General features: G+C 36.4%; 1 protein-coding gene across 1 annotated transcript in view; it reads right to left on the bottom strand.

Annotated features, from left to right (window-relative positions):
• The window catches only part of MCMDC2 (minichromosome maintenance domain containing 2), a 35,503-nt gene extending 23,645 nt beyond the window's left edge, over positions 1–11,858 (bottom strand). Inside the window, exons 1-8 of the mRNA XM_052651975.1 lie at positions 11,765–11,858; positions 11,548–11,678; positions 11,410–11,469; positions 9,156–9,351; positions 7,883–8,005; positions 7,660–7,764; positions 5,160–5,285; positions 2,401–2,638 (exon numbers count right to left, since the gene is read on the bottom strand). Coding sequence (XP_052507935.1) covers positions 2,401–2,638; positions 5,160–5,285; positions 7,660–7,764; positions 7,883–8,005; positions 9,156–9,351; positions 11,410–11,469; positions 11,548–11,678; positions 11,765–11,858 — 1,073 coding nt within the window. The remainder of the gene's footprint in view (positions 1–2,400; positions 2,639–5,159; positions 5,286–7,659; positions 7,765–7,882; positions 8,006–9,155; positions 9,352–11,409; positions 11,470–11,547; positions 11,679–11,764) is intronic.
• Positions 11,859–20,662: the final 8,804 nt, after the last annotated feature.

Genomic DNA, 20,662 nt, shown 5'->3' with positions numbered 1-20,662 from the left:
GATAGACTGAGGGGGAACTGGGTCTCCAGCTTAACAGCATCAAAAATACCAAATACTTAGTAATCAACAAATTATGTGCATGACTTTTGCAATTTACTGAAAGGAGTTAAGATTTAAATAAATGGAGATATATACCATATTCATGGATTGGAAGACTGAACATTGTTAAGATGTAAATTCTCCCCAAAATTGATTTATAAGTTAAAAGCAGTTCCAGTCAAAATCCTTAAAGGCTTTTTTGGTGTGACGGAGATTGGTAGTAACATATGGATTCTAAACTTTTTAAGAAAATGCAAAACACCTAGAATAGTGAAAACAAATCTTAAAAATGAAGAATAAATTGCACTACCTGATTCAAAACTTAATATAGAGCTACAACAATCAAGAATGTGAGGCATCATCATAGACAAACAAGTCAAAAAAGCACAAAAGAAAGTTCAAATAGATGTATACCCAATTAAACTGAATACCTAAATTTATAACCATATAACCAGTTTAACAGATTTTCAATACTGGTACCACAGCAATTCAATGGGGAAAGGAAAGTTTTTGCAACAAATAGTATGGAAAAGTTTGATAAATGCATAGGAAAAACATTAATCTTGATTCCTACCTATCATATATACAAGGTATATACAGAAACTGACTTGGAATAAATAACAGACCTATTGTAAGAGTCAAACCTATATGCTCCTAGAAGAAAACATAGAAGAATATTTTCATGACCTTGAGGTAGGCAGAGACTTATTAAACAGAAACCAGAAAACACTAAACATAAAAGAAAATAATAATCAAAACTAAAAGGTCTGCTCATCAAATATATCTTTAAGAAAAAATATACAAACTATTTTTGTACCTGGAAGAAAAGTTTCATGATACATATGTGACAATGGATGTGCATTCAGAACTCCATTTAAAAGTGAGCAAACAACTTGACACTTCATAAAATAAGATGAGTAGCAAATAAGCACATGAAGAAGATTTCAAATCAATAGTCATCAGGGAAATGCAACTTAGAAATGTAATGAGATACCATTTCACACACACTAGTATGGCTAAATTGAGAAAGACTGACAATACTGGATGTTAGTGAGGATAGAAACATCTGGAACCCTACCTCGTTGGCTGGAATGTAAAATTGCACAACCACTTTGAAAAACTGTTTGGTACTTTCTTATAAAGTTACATACACCTACCTTATGACACAGCAATTCCACTCCTAGATATTTATTCAAGACAATGAAAACACAAGTCTACAAAAAGACTTGTACAAGAGAGGTTTATTGCAGCTTTATTTATATAGTCAAAACATGCAAAACCCAAATGTCCCTCACTAGGGAAATGGAGAAACAAATTCTGGGACATTTATATAATGGAACATGACTCATCAATAAAAACAAGTGAACTTCTGACACACACACAACAGGGCCAATCTCAAAAACATGTTGAGCAAAAGAGATTAGATCCCAAAGAGGCTGTACTGTGTGATTCTATTTATACAAAATTCAAGAACAGGAAAATTAACTTATGGTGACAGAAATCACCTGTGGAAATAGGAATTAACTGAGAGAATAAAGGAACTTTCCAAAGTCATGGAAAATGGAAATGTTTCATATCTTATTGAGGTGATGGCTACAGGAATGCACGTATCTGTCAAGATTCATCAAACTGCATACTTAAGATCTTATTACTGCACTTTATTTATGTAAACCTTACCTAAAAAACAAAACACTAAATCTCTCATACAGCCCCAAATACTACAGGAAAAGGTTAATGACAAACAGAAAGAGAGACAAGGGCTTTAATTTACAGAGGTATCACAAATAAACAAGAAATAAGCAGATTAATTTAAAAATGGACAATGGTCACAGAGTTCATAGAAAAATAATAAAGTGTTCAATAAATTCTAAATGATGCTAAAACTTACTTCTAGTTAAAGAAATGAAAATTAAAATAAAATACCAGTTTCCACCTATCAGAGGGCCAAATTTAAAAGCCTAATAATACCCAGTATTGGTGAGACTGTTAAACAAATATTCTGATGCTCATTAATGGAAGATTAAATTGGTGCAATCTGTGGCAGTTAGCACTATATTTACGTTATCATTTAATTTTTATTTTAGCAAAACATCATCTATCCGATTAAGTTAGAGCTAATTGGACTTTTATTTTTTTAATTAAATTTTTTATAAATTTGTTTTTGCCTTATAATTGCACATACTATATTAATATATGAAGTTCATTCCTAGGTTTTTGAACATTTAAGTAAACTTTTTAAAAAGAGTACTTGCTAGTGGGGAGCAATTTATATCAGATAAATTCTAAATATCTGTCTTATAGTAATCTTTATGGAAAAGATTTATGCAATCTGTGATCAGTTTGTAATGGCATATATTTTACCTGTCTATGAGTAGAGTATCACTTGTTACAATTAAAATATCCAAGCAATTTTCCAGTTCCTTGTTACGGTCACTTGTCTGTACTAGACTCATCAGCAAACAGAGCTTGAGCAAATTGTAAGTCCCAGGAGGAACAATCTGTGATGCAAAGATGTTGGCAAGTATGGCTGTAAACTTCCAGCATGAGCTGGAAGTCAGAGAGAGGAGACACCTGAAATTGTCACTAATTCCTGAAGGAACTGAAAGTAAATATTAATACACATATTAAAAAGGGCTTTAAAACAAGCAAATGGTATACAGACATCTAATTCCATTAATCTAAAATATGAAATTGCAGTTCTTTTAATGATGCCACATTCAAAGTAATACAATGATAATAAATTATGATCGGAGGTCACTCTGGTTTATCATTCTACCCAAGAAACATAATAAAAGGATGCACACCCTGTGTGCCCACATAGATAGCCTGTGGGTTGCAAGTAAATTCCTCATTTTTTCCTTTTAAGACCAATGTGAGCAAAGTCAGATCATGAGGCTCCTGTATTGCAGTGTTTCCTTTATATTTCTGTGTTCAAAACAGTATCACATTTAGTGAGGGCTAAAAAGCAGAACTGAATATTCTGCTTTAGGGAGGGCTAAAGTCAGTTCTGAATATTCATTGGAAGGACTGATGCTGAAGCTGAAACTCTAACACTTTGGCCACCTGATGCGAAGAACTGACTCATTTGAAAAGACCCTCATGCTAGAAAAGATTGAAGGCAGAAGGAGAAAGGGACGACGCAGGATGAGATGGTTGGATGGCATCACCGACCCGATGGACATGAGTCGGAGTAAGCTCCGGGAGTTGGTGGTGGACAGGGAAGCCTGATGTACTGCAGCCCATGGGGTCCCAAAGGGCCAGACACAACTGAGTGACTGAAATGAACTGAACTGCAAAAGCAGAACGGGATATATTTGAATGTTCCTGTTAAAAGGGAAGATTTATACCCTACTAATTTAACATAGACTGTAACATTCTAGACCTTCTCCACTCCCTTATTCTGTCCAACTCCTGAAAAGGATGAGCAATTTAATCCAATGGGTCAGTTTGGGAAAAGCTGTGCACATATAACTCAGTCCCTTTCTCTTTCCTCTTGGGCTGTCATCACGGAGCAATGATTTCTTCTATTCAGCCATGTCCATGGACCAAGGGAGGCCTACCTAGAGTAGGTCTTGTCACATTTAGGTGGTTAAATCTGCCTAATTCTAGAGTTTAGCAGGAGAAAGCACACTTCACCTACATATAAGTCATGTTCTGCTACCAAATCAGTAAATTTTAAAACATTTCAGAGCAGAAAATACTGAAAGGATCTTTAAAATGTCCATTGTTCATTAATGCTTTCTTTCTTCAATATTTTTATTCTTTTAATAAGTTTTTCTCTTCAGAATAAGCGGAGGTGTCTATAATTCATTGTATTTAAATTCAACTTGAAAGAAAGTGGAAGTGCTAGCTGCTAAGTAGTGAGCAACTCTTTGTGACCCCAGAGACTATAGCCCACCAGGCTCCTCTGTCCATGGAATTCTCCATGCAAGAATACTGGAATGAGTAGCCATTCCCTTTTCCAGGGGATCTTCCTCACCTAGGGATCGAACCCAGGTCTCCCACATTGCAGGCAGATTCTTTACCATCTAAGCCACCAGGGAAGCCCTAAATTCAACATTGGCTTCTGTTACTCTAGATAGCTATCTCAGTTCAGTTCAGTTCAGTCACTCAGTTGTGTCCGACTCTTTGCAACCTCATGGACTGCAGCATGCCAGGCCTCTCTGTCCATCGCTAACTCCCGGAGTTTTCTCAAACTCATGTCCATTGAGTTGGTGATGCCATCCAGCCATCTCATCCTCTGTCGTCCCCTTCTCTTCCTGCCTTCAATCTTTCCCAGCATCCGGGTCTTTTCAAATGAGTCAGCTCTTCGCATCAGATGGCCAAAGTATCGGAGTTTCAGCTTCACCATTGGTCCTTCCAGTGAATACCCAGGAATCATTTCCTTTAGTATAGACTGGTTGGATCTCCTTGCGGTCCAAGGGACTCTCAAGAGTCTTCTCCAATACCACAGTTCAAAAGCTATCTAGTGATTAAAAAAAATCTATTATTCAAGATTTAACTAGCCTGTCTTACATTTAGATATTTGTTTGCCAGAGTGATCTGCTCTTCACTTTTGGTTACTTAGTGCTTAATTAAGTTGGAAGAAAATTATCAGTAATAAAGCAGATATTTTGGCCCCCAACTGCCTTTGCCTCTTGTCTTATTTCTCGACTGGCTCAAAACTCAGATGCGGAAGAGGATGCCATTTTATCCAGCTCTTTTTCTCAACCATGACAAGTTATTTAGCATTGCCTTAGCTAGAAAACAAAGGCAAGAAAACTTTTAGATTACTCTTTGACTCCTGGCATCTTAAAACGTTCTTCTCATTGGAAATTATTTTTTTTTAATTCTAAATAGAGTTTAGCCAAAAGAAAAGAATCATTCCTAAGGGCAAGTTTCCACATTATCCTGCTTTATTTCCTTCATAGCATTTATTATCTGAAATTGTCTTATTAATTAGTTTAGATTTATTCACTATCTACCATATGGTCTAAGGGTGGGAATCTTGACTGTCCTGATCACAGCTCTATCCCTAGTGTTTTGAAGAGTGTACAGCACACAGGCAGCCAATACTTATCTCCTGAACGAGGCTTTAAACTTGCAAGTATTGTTAAAAACGATATTAACATTTTCCTTACCTTTTGGAATGCAAAAAGTGATACTATTTGCTTCTACACAGACAGCAGTCTGTGATGTTTTTACACAGGTTGGAATTCCAATAACCTTATACTCATTTCCTATATTCATTTTATTCACTGATTCATCTAAAATTATTCAAGACAAAAGAAAATATGTGTTTACTGAATGAAACTTTTACTGATGATATGGTTCAAAGATCTAAAACCAGTAACAATTTAATAGTTCAGTTAGCTGCTAAATATTTACTTTTGTTTAGTATAACATGCATTTGAGTGACATGAATAATGCAAATTGAGGTAATTTTACTGCTGATAAATTTTGATACATCATTTTGAGCCAGTGATGAGAGTTGACTTCAAGAAGTATGTGGCATAGCAACTAAACAGTCTCCTATAATATAGTCAAGAGGCAAAACAGGACAACTTCGTTTAAATGAAGCATGTTTCCATTAAATAACAAAAATGTTAATAAAAGACTTTATAAGTAATAATTTTATTTGGGAAGAAAATTATTTTTAAAAGTATTATGTACTGTCTATAATAGACAAGGTACTTTTACACACACTATGTAATTATAAACTTTAATACAAATATTGTTATCCCCATTTTATATATGAAGAAACCAAGAGGTTAAGTGACTTATACAAGGCTAAAGTAGTTAAGTACTTAGTCATTCAGTCCTGTCCAACTCTTTGTGACCCCATGGACTGTAGCCTGCCAGGCTCCTTTGTCCATGGGGATTCTCCAGGCAAGAATATTGGAGTGGGTTGCCATGCCCTCCTCCAGGGGATCTTCCCAACCCAGGGATCAAACCCAGGTCTCCCGTATTGCACGTGGATTCTTACCGTCTGAGCTACCAGGGAAGCCCAAGTAGTTAAGTAGCTGAATTGAAATTCCCATCTGGGTCTGCTCCTGTCTAAAGTCTACCCACAAGACACTTTACTAGGTTCCTCTCACCTTTACAGATTGAGCAAAGCCTTTGCACAAGTTCAAAATTTATTCTGAAAAACTAAAAAATCTTGATCCTCCATTACACAGTTATAATTTGGATGGTTGTAAAGCTGTGAAAGAAAAGCTTACAAGCAGGAGCAAGGATTAACCTCCCTCTGTGAGTAAACAGTAATCTCTGTTTCTCCCTCTCTGTTCTTTCTCTCTCTCTCTCTAGCTCCAGAGAATATATTGGTAAACCCTGTAGACCTAGATGGGAAGAATCAGGCCCAAGACTTAAGAAAATAAAAACCCCAAACCAAATAAACAAACCAACACTCCCTCTTCCCCTACCCGCCTCAAACCTCTGAAGGATACAGTATGAATTACAAAGGGAAAATTAAACAAACAATTTTTCAGCTGTTCCCGGGACTCAGAGTTTGGTGAATGTATCCTGAGGTCAAGAAAGGATCAAGAGGAAGGCTAGGAGACTGGGAAGTCTGGGTATCTCTTCTGATAATCCCCAAAGGCCTCCTTTTATTAATTTAATTTTTAAAAATTCACTTGGGTTCTATTAAAAGTTTATTTGAAGAAAGGGTTTTCTACTAAAATATATGTTGGATAGTCACTTATATTTCTATATTGTAATGCATGGCTTGTATTTAGCAGAATTAAGTAGTTAAAATAATAGACTTTGCAGCTAGAATGCCTGAGTTTGAATCATGGCTATGTCATGTGCTAGCTGTGTAACCTTGGAAAAGATATTTAACTCCTCTGTGCATCCATTTCCACACTGTAAGTGGAGACAACAATTGAAAGAGTTGAGAGTTGCTCTGATTAAATGAGTTAATATATGTAAAAGTGTCTGGCACACAATACTTGGTATTGAAAATTATAGTCATTTGGGCTTACATGCCTGCCTTGTCTTTGTCAAGCCACGGTGAAAAGAATTCTTGTTTGAGTCTCTACTTTCCAAACTCTTCAGTTCCCTACACATGGTTGCATCCAAAATCTCTCTTTAAAAACAGTTTAATTCTTCCAATTTTAGCCCAAGAAAAGAGGCTGAACCCATCTTCATTTTCACAATTCTGGCTTCTTAATGAAGACTCACTCTTCCCTGGGTGATTGATACTGATAATGATTTCCTCCTTTATTGCAGAATCTTTCTACTCACAGGTCTTAACCCATGGAGTTCATTCATTTATTGAATGAATTTACTTACTAAATTGTTACTATGTGCAGTAAAAATTCACATCCTACCTCATGAACATTATATTTTAAAACATTAATACTTACATAAGACATACACACACAATAATGGGAGATTATTACTGTAAATAACTGTCATCCTGAGATTTAACGTAGTGCTTCATAGCATGTACTAATATCTTTTTAAGTGAATGTTATGTGACTGAATAAATAATTGGTACATTAGCTGTATATGACTCTCAAATACTCAAGAAAGAGAAGACATATGATTATCAAGCTATACAAGTACCATGTATAAAAACCATGTTTATACCATGTATAGCAAGCATAAAGTCAAGTACATTTTAGTGCAAACAGGTCTTACCTCTGAGGAATACTGTAAGAGATTGAAACCTAAATGGCTGGTTGTTACAATATCCTTGAAAAGCATGAAGTGACTTTGCAGTAATTATTTCAACTATCTGTTTATCTGAACGCAAAAAGCAAAAAAGAATTAGTTATTAGGATATATATTCAATTTAATTTCTACATTAAAATATCAGACATTATTTTAAAAATTATAATTATAAAACATAAATGCATTTTACCACCAAGTACTCTAAATTTTCTGTCTTCTTGAAGTGAAGATGAACATAGATTACACAAAAAGTCATTTCTTACTGTTGCAGATTCTGTAGCACCAGGTACATGCACTCTTATATACTGAAATCCTGAAAGAAAACAGAGTTAAGCTATATTTGCCTTCAGATTTAGCTTTCTATTTTCAATCCTTTGGTCATGTCATGAAGTCGCTCAGTCGTGTCCGACTCTTGGCGACCCATGGACTGTAGCCTACCAGGCTCCTCCCTCCATGGGATTCTCTAGGCAAGAGTACTGGAGTAGATTGCCATTTTCAGTCCTTTAAAATGAATCTAATTCAACATATAATTAAATTGGGTTTGGATGTGAGTTCACAGCAGTTCAATGGCATTTTTTGTCAGGCACTGTGCTAAGGCACTGGTTTTATGGATATTTAAACACACAATTTCAATAGGTGGTGACCAAAAACAGACAATTTCAATACAAAGTGTTCAGAGAGAAGACAGGAGGGGCAACCAACCCAATGAGAGGTGGGGATGAATGGAAAAGTTGTCCTGGAGAAAGACTGAATGGAGCTAAGCCAAAGGGTTGAGAGAGGACATTACGTGGAGAGGGAACACCATGAACAGCTCTGGAACTGTGTGAGAGAACAAGTACAGCAGCAACACAAGTACACCTATTAAATTATAGAGGAGAGATGGGGAAGAAAGAATGAATTTCAAGGTTATACAAAGTAGAATTGCAAACATTGTGAAAGTCACTCAGTCAGGTGAGACTCTTTGCAACCCCATGGACTGTATATTTCATGGAATTCTTCAAGCCAGAGTACTGGAGTGGGGTAGCATTTCCCTCCTCCAGGGGATCTTCCCAACCCAGGGATCGAACCCAGGTCTCCCGCATTGCGGGCAGATTCTTTACCAGTTGAGCTATGAGGGAAGCTCTTATAAACATTGAAAGTGAAAGTCAAGTTGCTCACTCGAGTCTGACTCTTTGCTACCCTATGGATGGTAGCCTGCCAAGCTCCTCCAACCATGGGATTTTCCAAGCAAGGATACTGGAGTGGGTTGTCATTTCCTTCTCCAGGGGAACTTCCAGACCCAGGGATTGAACCCGGGTCTCCCACACTGCAGGCAGACTCCTTACCATCTGAGCCACCAAGGAAGCCTAGGAGACACCAAATTTTATCCCATTCTTTTCATGCTATGAATGTTTCATAACTAATTATAAACATGATTTAAGATTAAACGGTAAATTATTTTGATTTTACATTTTAATATTTACCTTTTGAAAGAGGGCATGCGTCATCTGAACAAAGAAATCTTGCACCTTGTGTGTATTTGGTTACAGTTGTCATTGCAATCACAATTCCTTGCATCGTATAAAATCTTTGAGATGTATAATCACGTGGAAACTCACAAAGATCAAGACAATAACTTGGCAGAGGAGGTAAATGTGTTAACTTCAGCACTATATTAATCTAATAAGAACATAAAAAGTAGTATTAAAAAGTGCAGATCCAATTGGACTTGCATTACAATATAGTAAATATATTTGTAGGGTAAGTCAAATAAATGATTTGTTAGTATTAGGAACCAACCTTTTGAGCATTAAGAGAAAAGATATTTAAATGTAAAATTAAAATGCAAAATCCTTATAATCTGATATTTTAATTAAAAGTATTATGAACTATTATCTTTCTTTAAAAATATACATTTCTGTAGAAAATAACAAAATTTTGTAAAGAAATTATCTTGCAATTAAAATTTAAAAAATAAAATCATGGAAAAGTTAAAAAAAAAATATATATATACACACATTTCCTCACCATTCCCTGAAAAACTTATTTATAAAACAATGACAACCTCATAGCAATAAATACTTCTAATGCCCAGATCTCTAAATATAATTTCTCACTGAAAGGAACCAGAGCTCCTTAGGAAAAATGGCTAGTTTCAGGTCTGGGGCAGAAAATACACTAATGAAATGTATCAAAAGGAAATAAGAACAAACTTTAAGAAGCTCCCAGTGACCAAAGTTAGAGAATATAAACTTAAAAAAAAATGACAAAGATTCACTGAAACATATCAGATATATTTAAAAATTCATGTATTAATAGCTCCTCATAATTTAAAAATGGAAAAGCAAACAGAAAATATTGTTCATCATTGGAAGCTACTATATTTCAACTTATCACTCCAAAAATTTATAAATGGAAAGAATCAAACATTTCTTCTGCTTTTCCTGTACAAATTGTATTGCAAGGTAATTAAACAGTTGATGACAGAAAAACTTCTCTTGCAGGATAATTTTAGGTAATAAACATTGAAAGTTTTCTAAAATCTGGAAAAATCACAATTTTGCAACTCCTAATGAAATAACGGAATCTAGGCAATGATTCAGGAGATCCGGGTTCGATCCCTTGGAGAAGATCCCCTGGAGAAGGCAATGGCAACTGGCTCCAGTCTTCTTGCCTAGAGAATCCCATGGACAGAGGAGTCTGGCAGGCATGGGGTTGCAATGAGTCAGACACGACCAAGTGACTAACACACACACAGGCAATGATTATCAATGACTGCAAAAACTGAGGTGAAAGCTGATGGTAAACTGTGATTTGGAGGGGTCAGACTGACATCATCTGCACCCACCAATCAATGTGGCATTGCTAAAAGTGGGACCACAGAGAGGGCACTTCTACTGTAGGGCAGTATGAAACATGTGACACTATACTCTATTCTTGTCAAAATGAGTTGAATTTGAATCTAAGCAAGTATAATATTTGGAAGCAACTGCTATTTTTCAGAAATATGGGGTCTAGGGAATAAGTTAAATACCACATGAGCATAATCAGACAAGCCCAGATTATAAGACATTTTACAGGACAACTAAAAAAGCTTCTTCAAAAATTCAATGGCATAAAAAGGAGGGGAAGGAAATGCCTCTAGATCAAAAAAGACATGGTGAGATATAAGAACCAATTATAATGTGTACATCTTGTTTTGATCTTGACTTGAACAAATCAGCTATGAGAGATTCTTGAGAACCCCAATTGGGCAAATTTAAATCTGGGCTGGAGAGGATATTAGACGATACTAAGAAATTACTGGTTTTTGTAAGGGGTAATAGTGTCATTGTGGTTATAAAAGAAAAATGTTCACAATTTTTGGAGGTTGATACATACTGAAGTATGTAGGGGTGAAATATCAAATGTATTTTAAAGATTTGCCTTAAAATATTTCAGGAAAAAACTGATGATGCAGGTATAGCAAAATATTGCAAACTATTAAACCTGAGCAATAGATAATATGGCAGTTCATTGTATTATTCTGTTTATTTTAGGGTATGTTTGAAATATTTTATTATTAAAATGCTTAATATTATAAGTGATAATGCAGGAAGTAAAGATGTATATGTAGTCCATTGAACTTTGAAAAAATGCTTTAATACAAAATATATTTTAATATAAAAATATTTATTTACAAGTTATCCTGAAAGTACCGTACCTCAGTTTTCTTTGTTAAATTTAACTAAAACTTACTTGGGTTTCAGTCTGCAACTGTCCAATTAGTGAGAGAGTCTTAACAGCAATATAACAGACCTGTGATTTCAAACAAGAAAACCAAAGAAGTTATGGAAGATTCCATGTGGCATAAAAATATTTCTTTCTTTAACTTACTGATTGAAAAACTTGAGCAGCTTTTAAAGGCTGGTGTAAAATGTGATTTCCAAGTTCAGCATCCAATTCAACAATATCAGAGGGATTTATTAAAACATTGAATCGATAGACAGCATAACTTTGTTTCGAATCTGTAAAAATGCACAAATTTGAAGTTAGTTATATGTAGGACTTTATTTTAAAGTTTCTAAAATAAAGTCACCTTTGCTGAACATACCATTGTAGTATTTGCAATCATCTATGAACTTCTGGAGGCCTCCACTTCTGTCAAGATAGATAAGGGCTGCCTCTTTCATTTTTAGATTTGACATTTTCTTCTAGTTAATGATTCTTCTCTTTTACTAATGCTTAAATCACAATTGCTAGTGAAGACTACAGAGACTGATACTCAGAAAATATGAGAACACCTAGAAATAAAATAAAATTTACATTTAAGGATATACAATAAAACTGTTTACACTATTAAAGGTAAAACTGAGAGTGAAATAAAATGAGGTAAAATTTCCAACTTAAAAAAATTCCTAGGAGTTCCCTAGCAGCCTAGTGGTTTGGATTCTGAGCTTTCACTGCCTTGATGCAGGTTTAATCCCTGGTCAGGGAACTGAGATCCCACAAGCTGAGCAGTGCAGAAAAATCCTACCCAAAGGGAAACCACACTTTGGCTTCTTTTGCCAAATGATTTTTTATTCAAGACTAGGTTATGAAATTCTTCACAAGACTGCAAATTTAAGAACAGGATCCTCAAATGTCTCTTTACAGAGTAAGTATACCAAAATACACCTGTTGAAAAAATATTAGATAATGAGGTCCTAGCCTAAGGGATCTGAAAACCTGGTTGTAAATCCAGAGTTTTCTAGTTGCTGTGGGGAAATCACTTGACCTCTCTTGGCTAAGTATCTTCACCTGTAGGAAATTAAGGTGTTGTATTAGATGATAAGGCCTCTTCCTCCTTTACATTTTGTATCAGTGACCAACATAAAACATTAAACCATAGCAATGAGAGTGGAATACATAAAATTAATTTAAAGATAGATAGCAAACAAAAATTGGAAACAATATATGCCAAATATTGTATTAGGTGGTAGGGATAAGATGATTAAGATTGAATTCTGCCTTCAATGAGGTGCCAATTTCGAGAAGTAAAAAATAATGACTGTCAGATTTATTCATTATCAAATATTTATTGGGCATTTACTATTTAATGGATATCATCCTGTCCTAGGCATTGGGGATACAAAGATCAGTAAACTAAGTTCCCTATTGTTCCAAGAGTACAGTGAGGGAAAGTAGACATGTCAAAAAGTTAAAATTCTATACAATTATGTGCTATAAGAAATATTAATGTACTGGAGAGCACAGAAGGAACTGTATATGAAAGAGTTCACTAAACTTGGGGTCTTCCTCGTGTAGGGGTAATAATATTTTCTATTGTTTTAGGACATTTTGATTTAATATCGTTGAGTCATAGACATTTAAAGATGACATTTCAGTAACTGGAGGAGAGTTAAGTGAGATGTCAGTAATTGGAGGAGAGGTGAAGAGAAGAGAAAGTTTTTCAAGGATGGAGGTAATCTCCCTTCTTCCAGTTTTCACGCCTACACTATTGAATCCACACCCTTGCTACTTGGAGTTCAGCTCATTTTCCAAAGTGAGACTGTCCTTTTGGCTAGTACACAGAGGGCGGGGCGGCCGGAGGCGCCGGCAGGGAGGCGGGGAACTTCAGAGTTTATTTTTAGTTTACTCATTGGAAAAGACTCTGATGCTGGGAGAGATTGGGGGCAGGAGGAGAAGGGGAAGACCCAGGATGAGATGGCTGGATGGCATCACAGACTCGATGGACGTGAGTCTTGTACTCGGGGAGATGGTGATGGACAGGGAGGCCTGGCGTGCTGCGATTCATGGGGTCGCAAAGAGTCGGACACGACTGAGCAACTGAACTGAACTGAACTGAATCTAAATAAAACGATCTCAAAGTGTGTGCTGTGTTCAGAACGTTCCATGTGTGTTTCATCAGACCATAATTTGGAGGCCGAATGATGGGAGACTGCTAATAATGAAATGTTTTGGTGAAGTTCAACAGGATTGAAAAATTTGGAAGTCCATAACGATCATACAAACAAAGGGAAATCATCAAAGTTTTTAACAGGGGAGTAATATGGTCAGATTTTTATTTTGGACATCAGTGCTTGCTGCCAGAGTGGAAAGAGGGGTTGCAATAGAAGAATTCTATGATCAGTTTCTAGTCTTTGGAGATACATAGCCCAACCTAGGCTTCCTTGGTGGCTCAGAGGTTAAAGCGTCTGCCTCTAATACCGGAGACCTGCGTTCGATCTCTGGGTCGGGAAGATCCCCTGGAGAAGAAAATGGCAACCCACTCCAGTATTCTTGCCTAGAGAATCCCATGGACGGAGGAACCTGGTGGGCTATAGTCCATGGGGTCGCAAAGAGTCGGACACGACTGAGCGTCTTAACTTAGCCCAACCTAGGGCGTTAAGAACGAAAGAGAATGGAGGGGATGGATTCTAGACTTCTAAAAATTTCACGCCCGTCTACGGGTGTGGGTGGATGCTGCTGCTCTAATAGAATACGGGAGTCGGGAGAAGGATAGGGAAATGACAAGGTGAAATTCATTTCAGATATGCTGACTTTGATCGGTTCTGAGGATGTCCAGACAGAAGAATTAGGGGGATGTAAACCAGGGCTTGGCCTTCAGTAATTTTAAAAAGACCAGAGATAACGCTCTGGGTATCACCAGCGTAAAGCGGAGGTCCTGGAGTACTGGCATTATCAAGAAAGCGGACAGTGGAGGAAAAGACATGGAACCCTTTGGGAAAGCATTAAATAAGCCAACCGGGATAAAATGTGACAGGTCTCCCCACAGCCTAGAGAACCCAAGTGTTGGTTCACTAGAAACAGGCGCAGGTCGGGTCTCCTCTCCTGACTGAGTCAGCACGAAAACACCTCACAAAGTGGATGGAAGCAAGTCCGGCCTCATATCTTGAGCTCCAGGACCTCTTCCACCCACAGAGGCACCGTGGACTGTGCCTGTGGACCCCAGCCCAGCAGGGTGTGACACCCTGCCACCCACCGAACCTCTCCTGCGCGCGCCACCTGGAGCCTGGGAGCCAGCATTGTCCTCGCGCGCATGCGCGCACCTCTGGGCCGTTGGTCGCGCAGAGCCTGCTGGGGTGGCCCTTCCAGTCACCAGAACACCTAGTCTGACCTGCACTCCATCCTCTTTAATATAACGGGTCTTGCTTGCTCCTTGCGAAGCAAAGAACAGATAGAAAGATAAAAAACCGTTGGTTTTCACCGGCCAAGGATGCTCATGTTTGTTAAAAAAATTACATAAAAATCTCCTGGTGGGAATGCAAAATGATGTAGACAATTCGGAAAACAGTCCCTGATAAAGGACCACAGAGATACTATATGACCCAACAATTTCATGGCACATATTACATATTATACATATTATATATAGATAGTATGAGAAAGAATGCAAAACGTATGTTCACACAAGAACTTTTATGTGAATGTTTGTAGTATTACAATAGCCAAAAAGTGGAAACTGATAAATGGGTAAATAAGATGTGATATATCCATATAACATGATGTTGTCAATTCAAAAGAATGTCTGTTCAACTGAACTGACTTTCAATACTCAAAAGAATGTGTAGTAAAATGTGCCACAACATTGATAAACCTTGGAAACACTATGCAAAGCAAAAGAAGCTACATAGGAAAGGCCAAATGTTGAAAGATTCCATTTATGTGAAACGTTCAGAAATGACAAATCTGAGAGTGAGATAATAGATTAGTGGTTTTCTGGGGCTTTAAGGGGAAATGGAGAGTGACTGCTAATGGGTATCACTTTTTAAAAACTGTGGTAATGTACATAAAACTTACCATTTTAACAGTTTTTAAGTGTACAGTTCAGTGGTGTTAAGTACATTCACATTGTGAAGCCTCACCACCACCCACCTCCAGAACTTTTTCACCTTTCCAAATTGAAACTCTGTCCCCCTTAAACAGTAATACCACATTTCCCTGGCTCTCTACTTCCCCATCTGCCCCTGAGAGCAAGCCGGGTTCTGTTTCCATGAATTTGACTACTCTGGGTACCTCATATAAGTGGAATCACACAGTTTGTCCTTTATGACTGGCTTATTTCACTTAACAAAATGTATTCAAGGTTCTTCTACATCATAGCATATCAGAACTTCCTTTTAAAGGCTGAATAATATTCTATTGTATGTATATACCACATTTTGTTTATCCACCGCTATAGGTGGAGAGGGAAAGGGGGATGAGGCACCACCAACTCAATGGACATGACTTTGAGCAAGCTCCAGGAGTTGGCAATAGACAGGGAAGCCTGGCATGCTGCAGTCCATGGGGTTGCAGAGTCGGACATGACTGAGTAAACTGAACTGACCCATATAAGGTTTTTTCTTGAGGTGATGAAAATGTTCTAAACTTGATTGTGGTGATAGTTACACATCTCTGAATAGATTAAAAGCCAGTGAATTTTACACTTTAAATAGGTGAATTCTATGGTGATGTGAATTAAATCTCAATAAAGCTGTTAGCAAAAAAACAAAGCTTGTGCTGAGTCCTTCCCTGTTAGTATTACTTTTAACAGTTATCAATCGTACTGTATTTCATTGGGTTGGGGAGATCCAGGAGTTGGAAGCCTGGACCATTTTCCTTGGAAAAGTAATAGAAGCCACTCCTTTCAATATTTAATAGGGTTGACAAACCACCACAGAGTTTGTTCCTATGGGGGAATATCATCTATGTGAGCGATGAGGTGAAGAAAATGTTTTGCTGAACTAGGAATCAATCTGCAACAGCAAAGGTCTGTTAATACTGTCTTGTACTAAAATCCTGTGGTTATAAATACCATTTTATATGAGAAGAACTAGACTATGGGCTGCTGATGGATCTTGTTTTAAGGTAGAATTGATTCTTCTGAAAGGTATTTATTAATATATACATAAGTTTTGGTTAATCAGTTAACTGTAATGATTCATTTCCATGCAAAGTAATAATGGAGTTTTAAATCAACCAAGTCCAATAAAACCCTCCAATAGGTTTTTATGTATTTAGTACATCCTTTAAAGTATGTTAGACATAGAAAAAGCACTTAAAATTTTAAGTATTCAGTGCATTACTGCCTGTTGCAAATTCTCTGAAAATGAAAATATCGAGTCAAAATTTCATTGCTTCTGATTGCTACATTATTGTAAATACTTAAAGCATTTTATTGTTTTAGGAGATCACTGAACATCACAAACAAAATCTCAGCGGCAGGTTAAGAATTAGAAAGCTCTCAATAGGAGGCTTGAAATTTAAAGTAGACATCCAGTGTGTAAAACTAGTATGCTTTGCAAGAAGCAACATTTAATTTTAGATACACTTATATAGGGCATCTGTTGGGAAGATTTATAAAGATAAATACTTTGTTAAGTGATTGGTTCATTTTAATTTTTTTAACTTGAGAGTGGTGGTGTGAAAGAGGACTGTTTTATGCAAATCAAAGTCCTTTCCATTCTCATCCCCTCTTCCAGTTTTTTCCTCTTTCAGCAACTAACTACACAGGACCTGCTGTCATGCCTTTTAAAGATTTAAAAATTTTAGAGCAGGTTTTTTTCACAGCAAAATTGAGCAAGTTAACAAGTTTTAGGTAGAAACTTATTTTTAGATCTTTCTTCCTAATAAATGCATTCAATGATATGTTGAATTATATCAATTCAAGCAATTATCTCCAAGCAGTTTTCTCTTATCTACACATTTTGACAATTGTTTTCATTTTCATTTAGTTCAAAGTATTTTAAAATTTCTCTTGATATTTCTTCTTTGACCTATGTGTTATTATGTTATTTAATCTTCATGTATTTTGGGACTTTTCAGTTATATTTGTTATTGACTTCTTGCTTTGTTGTGTTATGGTTTTAGAGCAGACATAATTTCTATACTTTTCAATTCGGTTAACTGTTTTTTTATGGTCCATGATTTGACCTATCTTGGTCAATGTTCCATGCGAACTTGAGAAGAAAGTGTATCTGCTATTTTTGGATGAAGCAGTCTAGATGTCAATTATATTCAGTTGATGGATAGTGTTGAGTTCAACTAAGTCCTCACAGACTGCTGTCTGCTGGACCTGTTTCTGAGAGGACTGTTGAAGTCTCTAACTATGAGGGTGAATTTATTTCTCTCCTTAGTTTTATCAATTTTTGTCTAACGTACTTTTATACTCCGTTAGGTGCATACATAGTAAGGATTGCTACGTCTCGAAGAATTGACTCCTTTATCATCCATTATGTCCTTCTTTATTCCTGGTAACTTGCCTCTCTCTCGTCTCCTCTGTCTGAAATTAATATAGCTACTCCTCCTTTCCTCTGATTAGTATTAGCATGCTATGTATTTTCTTCATCTATTTACTTTTAATCTGTATGTCTTTATATTTAAAGTGGATTTCTTACAAACAACATATAGTTGGGTCTTGATTTTTGATCCACTCTGAAAAAATCTTTTAATTGGTGCACTTAAGACCATTTATATTCAGTGATTATTGATATAGTTGGATTAATTAAAGAAGCCTTTCTTCTCTTTAAAGAACCTTTCTTGGAAGGCAAGTCTATTGGCAACAAATTACCTCAGTTTTTGTTTGTCTGAGAAAGTATTTCTCCTTTACCAAGCTGGTGGGCTTTCTCCTCTTCTTGCTATCATAGCTCCTGAGAAGTCACATGTAATTCATATCTTTGTTTCCCCTAGGAATGTTTGTCCCTAATTTATGCCTAGGTATAGTTTTGTTTTGTGGTTTTTGCATTTACTCTGGTGTTCTCTGAGCTTCCTGGATCTGTGATTTGGTGTCTGACATTAACTTGGAGAAATACTTCTTCTATTCCTTTTTCTCTCCTTCTGGTATTTTCATTACACGTAAGTCGCATCTTTCGTAGCTGTCCAACAGACAGTGCGTTTCTGTTTCCTCTCCTCCCACCTCCACCCCTTCGGTGGGACAGGATTGCTAGAATGGACTGGACTTGGGTACTTCCCTTCCCATATGTCAGTTAGGCTCTGATAAAACTGCTGTGGGTCAGGTTCAGATTAACTAGTTTCTTCTAGGAGCAAGCCTTGTTAAGAACACAGTGCTCTGGCATATTTGAAAATGGTTCATTTTCCCTCCTCATACTGGAAGTACAAGGAAATGTTTTTCTTAGTTTGTGAGAAGTTGGTTCAGCCCTGGGAGATAAATCTCACAAAATTGTGGGGACCCCTGTGACCAGGTTCCCCTGGACTTTTGAACTCTCAAAAAGTTGTGCACGTGATCTCTAGCATTTGTTATATAGGTTTTGCCACCGCTGCAGTGCCTCCTGCAGGGTTGCCTGCTCCAGTAAACCACAGCTCTTTATACTCGGCCATCTGTCTCTCCAGTCTTAGGGGCAGCAGTTTGCCCTGTGTCCTCCACTGTCATATGTATCCAACAAAAGCTGCTGATGTTTCAGTCTGCTCAGCTTTTTCTTAGGCAACTTCTAAGCTCCATACACGTGGAACTGGGAAAACGAAGTCACTACTGCACATTCCTGTGCACTTGCATTGCTTAGGTGATGCTGTTTTTATCTCTTTTCCACTTTTCCTTTGGTCCAAATTCCTGATTCACTTATCAGTAATGTGGTACAATGGCTAAAATACTAAAGATGGTAGAATAATGACTTAACTTTTATTTCTATAAGTAAAAACTGCTATTACAGGAAAGTGGCAGAAAATCCCACTTCAAAAAACAGCTAATTTCCAAACTACATACATGAGGAAATAAGTTATTAATTTTAACACACTTCATTAAAGTCATTCCAGCACTACCAAAAATGTTCCTATAAACCTACTCCCACTTTTCATACAGAATGTGATATACAAAAGACATAAATATCTGTGTAAAGGTCTGTACGTCTATGGATAAATCACCACAAAAGTTACAGGTATGCTAAGAGAGATTGGTAATGGTAAATTTTTACAGTGATAAAATTTTATAGTAAAAAATATTACAAATATTTAAATCACTTTTCAAATGTTTATCATTACTGAAATTATATCCTGACAGTGTTTGCTGGCTCCTAAGTTCAAAAATTATTTTGGCATAGACAACTTCTGAGCAGAGTACTTGTTGCCAGTATCTGCGTCAGTTAACACCTCCCTGTGGGTGTGCCAAATTCTGTAATTTTCAGTCTGTGCTATAACATGACAAAGGTTCAGAAGCTCTACACTTTACCATATGCAATAAAATAAGAGATATGTATAACATGAAGAATGTTGGGGCTTCTTCATTTCAACCTTTGAGTTTATTTTGGCAATAACCATGAAATAGTTCAAGTATTCAAATGGCATATATTTTCTAAAAGACAGCATGCTCTGAGAAAAAAGATAATCTTGAAACTTGGAAGAGATTTTGCCCACTGAATATTAAACATGTCAGCCTATGATAATCTAGTAATTTCTGTGTAGGCCCAAATATTTAAAATGTTATACTTCTCTCCCTTACATATATGAATAATTACTGTTTGCAATGACTATTGTAACCATCACCAATTTTAAAATAATGGCAGGCATTAGATGATCATTAATCTTTTTGCTAGTTTTTATTATACTTATAAGATTTGTATTTCTTGTGACCCGAGAAACATCAGTATTCTATTTAAAATCTGTTGTTAAAAACATACAATATTGCACTTTAATATTTGGCAGTTTAAGGAACAGCCGAGTAAAAAAATCATACAAGAAACTACAGTTTTTATTTTCCTTTACAATAAGCAAAGAGCTTTGTATAAAAGCAGAACTTACAGTAGTGCCAAATAAACCAAATATTTACAGTGTTGCTATTAAAGTCTTACCTCTAAAGGAAGATTCAGTGTATTGGATGCAAATATTACTAATCTAACAAAAGTACACTCTCCCATCCCCACTTCTGCTGAATGATTGTAAACTAAAGGGAATTCTATAATTTCTTTCTCAAGAGAAAATTACATGAAAGAACGCTTGTTCTTGAGGCATCAAAACTGTGTCACTGAACTCTTTCAGTTTCCTACAAGACTTGAAAAATCTCTAAACTAAGAATCAG

The sequence above is a fragment of the Budorcas taxicolor genome, chromosome 14, assembly GCF_023091745.1.
Source record: "Budorcas taxicolor isolate Tak-1 chromosome 14, Takin1.1, whole genome shotgun sequence".
In the NCBI taxonomy this organism is placed as follows: domain Eukaryota; kingdom Metazoa; phylum Chordata; class Mammalia; order Artiodactyla; family Bovidae; genus Budorcas; species Budorcas taxicolor.
This window is presented reverse-complemented; position numbering and strand designations above follow the sequence as displayed.